Genomic DNA, 10,383 nt, shown 5'->3' with positions numbered 1-10,383 from the left:
GCTAGGAAACTTCCCCTGTAACAGGGGGAGCTCAGCAGAGAATTGGGCTTTTTCTCAGCGTGCAGGAAAAGAAAAGGGCAATGCCTGCAAACAGCCCAGGGAAGAGCATGTGCAGGTGTGTGCTCACAGGTTGTCCTCAGGAATGGGTAATGATGCTGGGAGAGCTGAAGGTAGGAAACACTTGCATTTGGTTGCATTAAAACATAGGCTATTACAAAAGAAAAACTATTCACAGCATGCTTAGAATAAACACAGTCATTCTTTACCATACAGAGTTACACTTTGTACATAAATAATTTGAATGTCTCGCTCTTTCACGGAAAGTAACAGAAAAACCTTCAAGGTTGATACATGGGAGCTGGTATTGCAAATCACACCTGGTCAAACCCAAATCGTGCATCCAAGCACCCCGACACTGGGCTCCAGAGATGACCTCCACACGGTCTCCCTTCCCTGACCCAAAGGAGCTGAACCATGACCCTCCTCAGAAGGCCATCCCCAGCTTCAACCTCTGGATACGGACCCCAGTCTGCACCCGCTCACTGAGGTCTGAGCCCTTCCATCTACAGTGGTGTGAAACCTTGTTGGTAGCTGCAGGAGGAGCTGCTGCATTCTCCAGTGTGTGCTATTTCTAAGTTATTTGGAGTCTGCTGAGCAAACTGGGCTTACTCCAGCCAGGTCCCTGCAGCTATTGCTATTTCTTGGCTGACAAGCTGACTACTGAAGCAACAAGGCTAGGTATTGCAGAGCCTGGCCACATTTGACTAAAACTGGGATTGTTTATGCAGAACAGCAGTGTGGGAACAGCTAAACAAGCTAGCAGGGCTGCAGGGAAGGAGCACTCTGCAACAAGAAACTGGAGCTTTGATCAAGGAGACAGCAGTATTTGACTCAATCTGAGCTAGTGGGGAGATCACAACCCGAGCAAAATAAAGCATGTTATTCCTTTCAGTAGATGAACTTCTCCCCAGTGATTTGTTCCTCCCAGGATTGTCCTATGTGATCTCATTGTCTTTAAAGTCTTCTCCCTAAGGAAGCTGATCGTTTAATATAGACTACAGCAGTAGTATCCGGTATTAAATCAGTTGGGCTGCTCTGAAATGAGGCGAGTGGGCGTCCTGGAAAGAAAATATAGGCACAAGTTTAACAGAAGAGATTCATTCACCTCGAACCACTCTATTTATCCCAAAAGACACAAAAACACAGCTCTCCTGGATAGGGTTACACCACCCTGCTGTAGATGTACTCTCAGAGCCCATTGTTAGCCTGAAAGTGGTCGTGGGAGACTGACGTTGCACCAGTGCAGTGCTCCTACTTTGGTATCAGCCATATATCAGTTGCACACAAACCCATGGAAAAGCAGCATTTTTGGCTTTGTTGTGAGCCAGCAAGACGTGATTCTTCAGCTCCAACACTGAAAACACCCATTTATCTCATTTAGCGTCTTACTTTAAGCTTAATAATTTATCCCAGGATTGAAGTGTCAGCTAAATGAGGTAATTTATAATAATTCTGAAAACATGCTAGCAATAAAAGGCTGTAATCAGAGCTAATTACAGGGATACTTTTGAAATCCACTGGTTTGGAGCTTTAGTTTTGATAAAGGGGATAACAACTTGTAAGCCTTGAGCCTTTTAATTACAACAATAGTAACCACCTACTTTCGCACAGCTTCTTTCATCTCAGAAAAACCAGCAGCTTTCTGCAAACTACATATACCGCAGGAACTACTTAGCATAACACCAAAAATGAAGCCATCTCTGTATGAAGTAAGTAACTGTTCGACAATAAACCTGTGCAAAAAAAGCGTAGAGGGAAGAGCCTACAGAAGGAAGACAGAATTTCTCATCTCCTCACAAACAGGCTGCCCATAGAAGCTGTGGGTGTCCCATCCCTAGCCAGGTTGGATGGGGCCTTGGGCAGCCCAGTCTGGTGGGCCGCAAACAGACCATGGCAGGGAGTTGAAACTGAATGGGCTTTAAGGTCCCTTCCCACCCAAGCCATTATATGATTCCATGAAAAACTCTAGGCAACCTCAGTTGCCCATCACAGAAGACTTCTAATCTCCTAAATAATATAGGCAGCTTTTATACACACCCAGCAAAACAGAGCACTACAGAGGAGGACAGAGAACAAGGCAACATGGCACCATATGGCAAGATGATTCCAAGCCCATCCCCAGCTCACCTGTCCATGTTCTCTGCTGGCTGATGATGAAACTCTGACACTGTGGCTGGGAGCTACAAATGGCAGCGGCCTCCTCAGGGCTGTGGACAGAGAGCAGGCAGCCCAGGTGGCTGTAGGAAGGCCAGCACTTATAGGGCTCTGCTTCCTCCGTCCGGAATCCCCGCAGGGAGATGTAGTCTGGGAACACAAAGATGGCATGTGGGGGAAACACCAGGTGCACCTTCATAGACTACTTGCAAAATGAACTTAGTATTTTGCACTTGGATGATACTCTAAAAGGAAACAGGACAATGACTGATTGACCCAACAAGCCCAAGCAGGCCACGTTAAGGATATTGTTGAGTTCATTAAGTGTCTCTCCCCACCTTCATGCACAGCTAGGATGATGATCATTTTGATACATTTGGTCATTTTGGGTCAGCTGCTATGCCAAGAGGTAGGTGGCACAGGAAAATGTTGGCGTTTCCTATTAAAGTTGCTTGCTCTTCAGTGCACATGACTGGATATCTTTGCTCATAACTGCAAATTCCACACACAGTAAAAGATTTCCATTCTGAAGCCACCTTCACTCCTCCAAAATTCAGGTGTGGCACTGAGTGACATGGTTTAGTGAGCATGATGGTGATGGCTGGACTACGTGGTCTTACTGGCCTTTTCCAACCGTAATCATTCTATGATCATGTCAAGGGGACACTCAGGAAGATGTAAGCCATGGCAACCACTGGACCTTTGAAGCTTTCCACTAGGGAGAATAATTAGCCACATTGTCTGTATTACATTTACTTGGCAAAACAATGCAACCATGCACAAGACACACACAACACAAGACAGCTCAAATGAGGGGTAAAAAATAGAAACTTTTGGTCCTTCATTCTATTTCCAGTGACCACAGTACCTGAATGCACAGGAGATTAGAATTGCACCAGTCTCCAAGTAGTCCAAGTAGTCTCCAAGTCTCAGTAGGGCAAGCATCCCTAACATTCCCTATGTCAGGTAAAGCATTCAAATTCCCATACCTTTTAAAAGTAGAGGTCTTTTCTGTAAGTAGAGCCCAGACTTGTACAGATGTAAAACCTTTTCAAAAGCTCTCAGGGTTTCATTTATTCCATATTGTAAGTTACCTGCATTGAAAGAAAAGATGATAACGACAAGTAATTATATGACATGCCATCTAGAGTCTTCCAATAAAGAAAGCTTAGTTTACAAATATGAGATGGTACCTGTTGCATTAAGAATATCACTCAAAAAGGGCTGCAAAGCTGGTGGTGCAGAGTGTGGCAGAAGATAGGTGAAGAAATACCTGCAAAAATCCCACGGACTGATTAGAACACAGCAGCTTAACATTGGTTTGCAAAGGCTCCAGAAATGCAGCTTTCCCTCATTCCCCAAGTCAGCTTTCATGTAATGGATTTCCCATTACAATATAATAAATTATAAAAATAATAATAAAGACCTCTAAAAAAGAAGGCTCATGCAAGACCTTTCCCTTGCCCTGAAGGGACAGGGTATACAGGGTATTCTTATTAACCCTGGAAAACCAAGTGAGAGTGACTCAGCGGTCTGCAGCAGTCTCAGCCCACTGCCCATGGTGATCCCACAGCTTCCTACCGTTTCATAGAGACCCACAGCCCAATGTAGAGGTGAACCAGCCTGTTCCCAGCAGCAGTGGGCCAGAGCTGGTGCACTCTGGCAGATAACCTGAGCTGCTTTTGGCAAACATAGCCCTCAGGCTTCCAAATGCCATGGCTTTCTGGAGGACTTGTTTGGCAAATGATTTCACAGGTGCAGCCTTTAGGGCAAATTCCTGGAGGGCATTGGAAAAGGGCAGCAGCAGAAGAAAGGAGGCTGCTTCCTTACCAGGCAACAGCCCAACCATTTTCCTGCCTTATAAGGAAAATAAATTTGCTTTAAAGTCATCCTTAGCTACAATCTAACAAAGCTGAGCAGGAAGCGCATGTGGAAGAAGAGCACTTGGCACCGCGTGGGCCCACACCACCTGCACACACCGATAGGCATTGAAGAGATTCCTCTTCTCGTTTATTCCTTCACACTTCCCAGCTGAAGAGCACCGGAGAGGAAAGCTTTTTGTGGGGAAGTCAAGAGTGCAGTCATTATCTTCCTCACACGACAGCTCCTCAGTGCTGGCATCATCCATGTCTGTCACTTTGAGGTTCCCATCCACCATAACGAACTGCCTTGGCTGGAAGTCCAAGAGGACTATTGAGCCCAGAGGGGAGTGTGCCAAGTAGAACAGCAGCTCCACAAGGCCCAGGCAAATCTGAGAAAGGGAAGATGAATATGCATGGAAAAAACAGATGAAAAACAGTTATTAAATTGCAAGTAGAACAAAGGGGAGGGCACTTGATCAAATTAAAGGCAAAAAGGCATGCAGTACATAAAAGATAATTATATGTATGCTACAAAATTTATTATCAACATTGCCACGGGATTGGACTGCAGTAAGAAGTTTAGCAGCATTTTTTGCCAATGTGTATATACAAAAAGAGATGTTTGCAGTTAGAGGAACTGGAAGAGAGAGCTGCTAGGAAAACAATAGCAGCCTTCGTGTTCCAGGAGCTGTACTGATTTGCCAGCTGAAATCTGAAGGGTTTTTCCCCACTCTGGCATAGAATTAATGCGTACTCCTCCCTTCCCCCATGCTGCTCCATGCAGACCGAGGCCCCACGGTCATTAATACCAGATTCACGCGTTGCTGCATCGCTCAGCAGCACGAATTTGGGCACGCAATCATGCTTCTGAAGAAGCAACCAAAGCATGCAATGTATTTCTTGCCAGCTTTTTGCTTTCATGGCAACTTTTTGGCAGCAAGGGAAGCTCAGACAATACCTGATCCTATGTAATGCTTGCTGAACAACGTTCGGACAAATCAGAACTGGAAGTGCATTCACACCAAAGCAGCCCTCAGGTTGAACACCACAGCATTTCCTCCTCCATGCCATGAGCCCCACACCAGGAGGTATGTCACCACCACACATGCGTGGGAACACCCAGCTCCCCTCTCGCCTCAGATAGCAATCTAGACTTGGAACATTCACAGCTCCTCTGGAGCTCATTAGAGGGGAAATCCCATCCTTTTAGATGCTCTCATTAAGAAACAGGACCAGACAGTACCAGTCTACATTATGTGTTATTGTCTTCATCAGTCAAAAGATTGCTACAAACTTACTTAATACCAGCACACCAAACCTCAATGCCACTCCTTTCAGTAGCTAAAGGCACCCTGCTTTACATTACTTTATAAAGTACTTTTCAGAACTGGAGGTATTTGATCTTTCCTCCCTTGGATATTTAGCAGTGGAAGTGTTTGTGCAGCTGGTACTGACATGGGGGTTTTGCAGTCACTGACCATTTATACTTCTGGAAAGCTATCAGGATAGAAGGAGACGGATTCTCTATGCAGGGTCTATTGTGACAGAGAAAGGGAAAATGGTTTTAAACTAAAAGACCAGAGATTTAGACTGGATATAAGGAAAGTCTTTTTACATTGAGGGTGGTGAGGCACTGGAACAGGTTGCCCAGAGAGGTGGTGGATGCTTTGTCCCTGGAGACATTCAAAGTCAGGCTGGACGGGGCTCTGAGCACCTGCTGGAGCTGTGGGTGTCCCTGTTCAGCACAGGGGGTTGGACTGGATGGCCATTAAGGATTTCTTCCAACTCAGATGATTCTGAGATTCTTTTGGAACCTCACCACCAGCCAGCCCAGTACAGAGGGGTTCCAGTTCTACAAGAGATCAGTACTTTTAAGACTAAGTGCCGGAAAAGCCAAGAAGCAGCGAGCATAACCCTGCCTGTAGGCTGACATGAAACTCCACGGGTCGAGAGATGTGACTCTGGAAGCTTTGATGCCATTTTAGCTTGGTCAGGGAAGCAAGCAGAGAAAACCCAGCTTTTTGTCTCACATCTGCGGTTAAGGATGCCACACTCCTCACTGTATGGTGAGGCTCCTTCCCAACACTGCATACCACAAGCAGGCAGGGGTTTTGTCTGGGGAGTTTTGCTGTGTTTTTCTCTTGCCCCAAATATTTCTTACTGACATCAAGGTGCGCACACCTCTACATGATGCTTCCTTTCCTCTCAGGAAGCAAACAAGCAGCAGTGAATCCCCAGCAGAGACCTCGAGGCACTCTGTAAAGCAACCATTGCCCAACCAAGCTCCTGGGGAGCTGAAGAGCTCCTGCATCACACTCAGAACTGAGGCAGAGCTCATGGACAGGGATGCACTCCTACGGCATAAAGAAAGGAGTTCAGCAGTGCTCGTGTCCCGGCAGTACCTGAGAACTCTGCTCAGAACACGGAGAGCTCGCAGCGAGCCACGGTCTTGCTACGAAACCTCCCTATAGAGTGGGACAACACAGAGGGAGAACCAGAAATACAGAATAGGATGCTGATACTACTCAGCTCCTCACCCCCAGCGAGATGCTTTACAGAAGGGACACAGCAAACTCCATGCTCGGGCTGCTGCCATGCCCTTCCAAAGGGGTGAAAGCAGGATGAGCGGAGGTCCGTCGGCAGGAACGCACAGCGTCAGCTTGACAGCCCCGCCCGCCCAGCGGCCATCGGGCGCTTCTCACATTTAACTCGGTTCGAGCTCCGAAATCCCACCGACGCCCCCGCCGCGTTCTGTTTTCTTACTTTGAATCTCTCCTCCCAGGGGGTCTGCAGAAGCTGGATCATCTCCAGCGGGGCTCCCAGCTCCAGCACGGCCGTGACCCCGGCTTCGGGCTCCCCGCCAGTGTCGTAGCACTGCCCGTGCAGCTGCAGAGAGGAGCGGCCGTCAGCGAACCCTTCTCGCCCGGCAGCCGGCACCCCCGGCCCCTCCGTACCTGCACGATGCCGGGATGCCGCAGGCGCCGCAGCAGCGTCACCTCCTTCAGCAGTTTGTAAGCGGCCAGACGGCGGCAGCCGGCGGGCGCCCCGTACCGCTGCTCGCACTGCCGCACCTCCCGGCCCGCCCCGTGCACCGACTTCAGCGCCACGGCCCCGCCGCCCGCCAGCGCCGCCCGCACCACCACTTTGGTGAAGCCGGAGCCCAGCACCGGCGCCGCGCCTGCCGCCCTCCGCACGTCCCCGCAGCGCAGCCCGCCCTCCGCCGCCGCCGCCGCCCCGCCCGCCGCCAGCCGCCGCAGGTCTCGCCGCCGCTGCCGCAGCTCCTCCAGCAAACCCGGCGGCAGCTCCGAGCCCGCCCGCAGCGCCAGCGGCGGCAGCAGCAACGCCAGCGCCGACAGCGCCAGCAACGCCGCGCTCAACGCCGCGCCCCGCCGCCGCCCGCCTGTCTCCATGGGAGCGGGGCCACGATGTGCCGCGCTCCGCCGCGCAGGGAGCCGAGCGGCACCGAGGGGCGGGGCGGGCAGGGCGAGGCCGGGAGTGGCGGGCGGGCGGGCGGCGCCCAGGGCGGCCCCGGCACCTGCGGGTGTCGCGGAGCGAGGTCGTCTCCCAGAAGTGCAGAGCTGCGGAGGGCGGTGCAGCGCCGTGCCCGCCGGGTTAGCTGTAGGAGCGGGTGAGTTTTAGGTCTGAACGCCGTCCTTCCTGCTGATGGTACCGCAGAGCGCGGCTCGGAGAGATAAAGCTTAAGCAGTGAGAATTGAGGTAGAAGTATCTGGACAGGTTTTTAATAAAAGCAGGTATCGGCTGTCTCTTCTTAGGATAAAGTCGATTTGTTTGAAACGGCACAATGCTGGCAAAAGCATGGGTTTGTAACTGTTTGCAAGACAAATGGAAGTTTAAAAAAGCCCCTCTCCACCCCCCTCTCCACCCAAAGCAGCCAATCCAGGCACAAAACACAGTGCTGGCTTGTAGGGATCAGTGGTGACACACACCCAGCTCAGCGCCTTTGTGATGTGAAGAAGAGAGCTCTCTTGTGTTGCTGAGTTTGCACGAAGGAAGCGGGACAGGATGGGATGGGATGGGTTGTGATAGGATGGGATGCCATGGGACAGGATGAGATGGAAAGGGATGGGATGGATTGGAACAGGATGGCACGAGATGCAACACAATGCAATGTGATGCACTGCCATGGGATGTGATGCTGTGGGATGGGATGGGGTGAGATGGTACGGCGTGGGATCCTATGGAATGAAATATGATGCCATGCAATGGAATGAGAAGGGATGCCAAAGAATGCCACGGGATACCTGTCTCTCACTGGAGAAATATGGAGGAGTGGATATGAGCAGCAGCACCACAGTGGAATGGAGGCCAAAGCCTGAAATCTTCAGAAATGTACAGCTGAGAGCATGGGGAGGGCAGGCAGGGCCCGCAGCCTCCCAGTACACACTGCTTGCTCATCCTATGAAACCCGTGTAAAATGATCCAGAAACACTCTGTCCTCCTGTGCCTATCCAGGCACAGATGAGTTACAGCCTGATCCCAAGGCAACTCCTCTGGTAGTTGAGTTTCCTTTGTTGCTTTTTAGCCTTAACGGCTCTTTAATTACTGTCCTTATTTTCAAATCAAGTGTCATATTAATGAATATTCATTGTCACTGCAGAATGCTTACATGCATTTTTACCGGTGTTTCCAAGGGAATAGATGCCAGCTGAATGCAGTATTATTTAATTTCAGCTTGTCCTCAGCACCATAACAATATCAAGACCTATTAGACAAGACTCACAGACACAAAACAGTAATAATGATCGATTATTTGTTTGCTTTATGTTAGCACTTATGGGTTCCTGCCAAGACCACAGCTCTGTGGTCTCAGACTCCTTGTGTTCGGGGGCACAGTCTTATGTGGGAAGGAAGACATTACAGGAAGCTTTCTAGTCTCCTAGTTTTGACCTCTTTACGTCATTTTATTTTCAGTTTTCTGAGCTCACAATAACTGCTGTGAATTCACAGCAAGAACCCAAAATCACAGGGAATGAAATGGAGCACTGGGTTCTCTCAGCCCCTGTGTCACCTGGTAGCCTAAAGGCTGCCACAAGGCAGTGATCAATGACAAGACATGTCATCGGGGTCCTGCCAAGTGAGATCAAAGCAGTGCAGGCAGCGAAATGGAGAAACCTGCTGGCTTCCATGAGCAGGTTTCCTACTGAGATGCTGGCAGGACTGTGGTGGGCATGCAGTGATTGAACATGCTGCACACCACCAAACAGCACTGCAAAAGCTGTTGTGTGAGGAGGCAAATGGGAGCTGGATAAATGAGCCTGACAGGCAACAAAACATCCCAATTCATGCTTTGCACACTTGGCCCCAGCAATAAGGACAGTGTTGTTCGTTTCCCTGTCTGCATTCATTCCCCCAGAGGCTATTCCCTCCTGGCTCTGATGCTGGCTGTGCTCCTGGGCATGGGGTGTGAGTGCCGAACTGTGATGCTCCAGACAAGCAAGGATAAGAAAGGCTCTCCCTCACCATATAAAGGGAATTGCCTCCCCCTGCAAGGCAGAGTCCTCTGAGTGTCTGTCCCCTGCTTGGTTCCTTCCCATCCCAAGAGAGTCTAGGCAGTGGCCTTTTCTCTGCTTCTCCTCTTACTTGTCTGCCACACTAAAAGGGGTAAGATCAAGATCCCAGGTTAGCATAAAAAGCTGGGAATAAATCCTAAGGGAAACTCCTCACACACATGAAAGCTCTGGGCAACAACCCAGAAGGGGTAGGCAGAGTTTACAGTTCTGATCAAAGAAACCCGCAGCTGCCATCTGTCAGAACATGGGGAAGGCTCAGGCACTGCAAGAATTTGGGAATATATCTTGCCACAGGTGCCCTCACATCCGGGGGCAGCTCTCACCTGGGCTCCTGGCTAGGATCCTAGCAGGTACCTGTGCATCTGGGAGAGGGAGCAGAGAGAAATTGTCCTTCTCTGCAGTGCTCATGAAGCTGCAGCCCTGGGTCTCTCCAGAACCTCAGGACTGAGGAGCACGGCTGCTGCTAGATACATCGCCGATGAGAGCTTGCCATCTGCTGGAAGGCGATCACATTTACAGGCGACAGTCCTGCAGGAGCTGCTGGCCAGTGGGTCAGGGGGAAGGCTTGTGGCAGCTGGATGGTACTGGGGTTTGCTGCAGGGTATTAACCATGGTAACACCCCCTTGTGCGCCCTGAGTCCTTGAAAGCACCCCACTATGGAGGGAGCAGAAGGAAATGCATGCTTACTGCCCCTAACACATTCCATCTCGCTCGTCATAAGGCAGAGGCAGCTGCATCCCACGCCAAGTGGTTTGCGTGCTGTCAGCAGGATACA

General features: G+C 50.0%; 1 protein-coding gene across 1 annotated transcript; it reads right to left on the bottom strand.

The window, feature by feature from the left end:
* Positions 1-240: 240 nt before the first annotated feature.
* LOC122176957 (extracellular tyrosine-protein kinase PKDCC-like) lies at positions 241-7,486 on the bottom strand. The gene is made up of 7 exons (XM_042865981.1): positions 7,031-7,486; positions 6,840-6,962; positions 4,194-4,465; positions 3,408-3,487; positions 3,204-3,308; positions 2,188-2,364; positions 241-1,118 (listed from the first exon to the last, which is right to left on the bottom strand). Exons 1-7 carry the CDS (start codon positions 7,484-7,486, stop codon positions 1,015-1,017), a joined length of 1,317 nt encoding a protein of 438 aa, XP_042721915.1. The 3' UTR covers positions 241-1,014.
* Positions 7,487-10,383: the final 2,897 nt, after the last annotated feature.

The sequence above is a fragment of the Lagopus leucura genome, unplaced genomic scaffold (assembly GCF_019238085.1).
Source record: "Lagopus leucura isolate 7727_CA_CO unplaced genomic scaffold, USGS_WTPT01 Super-Scaffold_1, whole genome shotgun sequence".
In the NCBI taxonomy this organism is placed as follows: domain Eukaryota; kingdom Metazoa; phylum Chordata; class Aves; order Galliformes; family Phasianidae; genus Lagopus; species Lagopus leucura.
The sequence above is the reverse complement of the archived record's forward strand: the minus strand, read 5'-3'. Positions and strand labels throughout refer to the sequence as shown.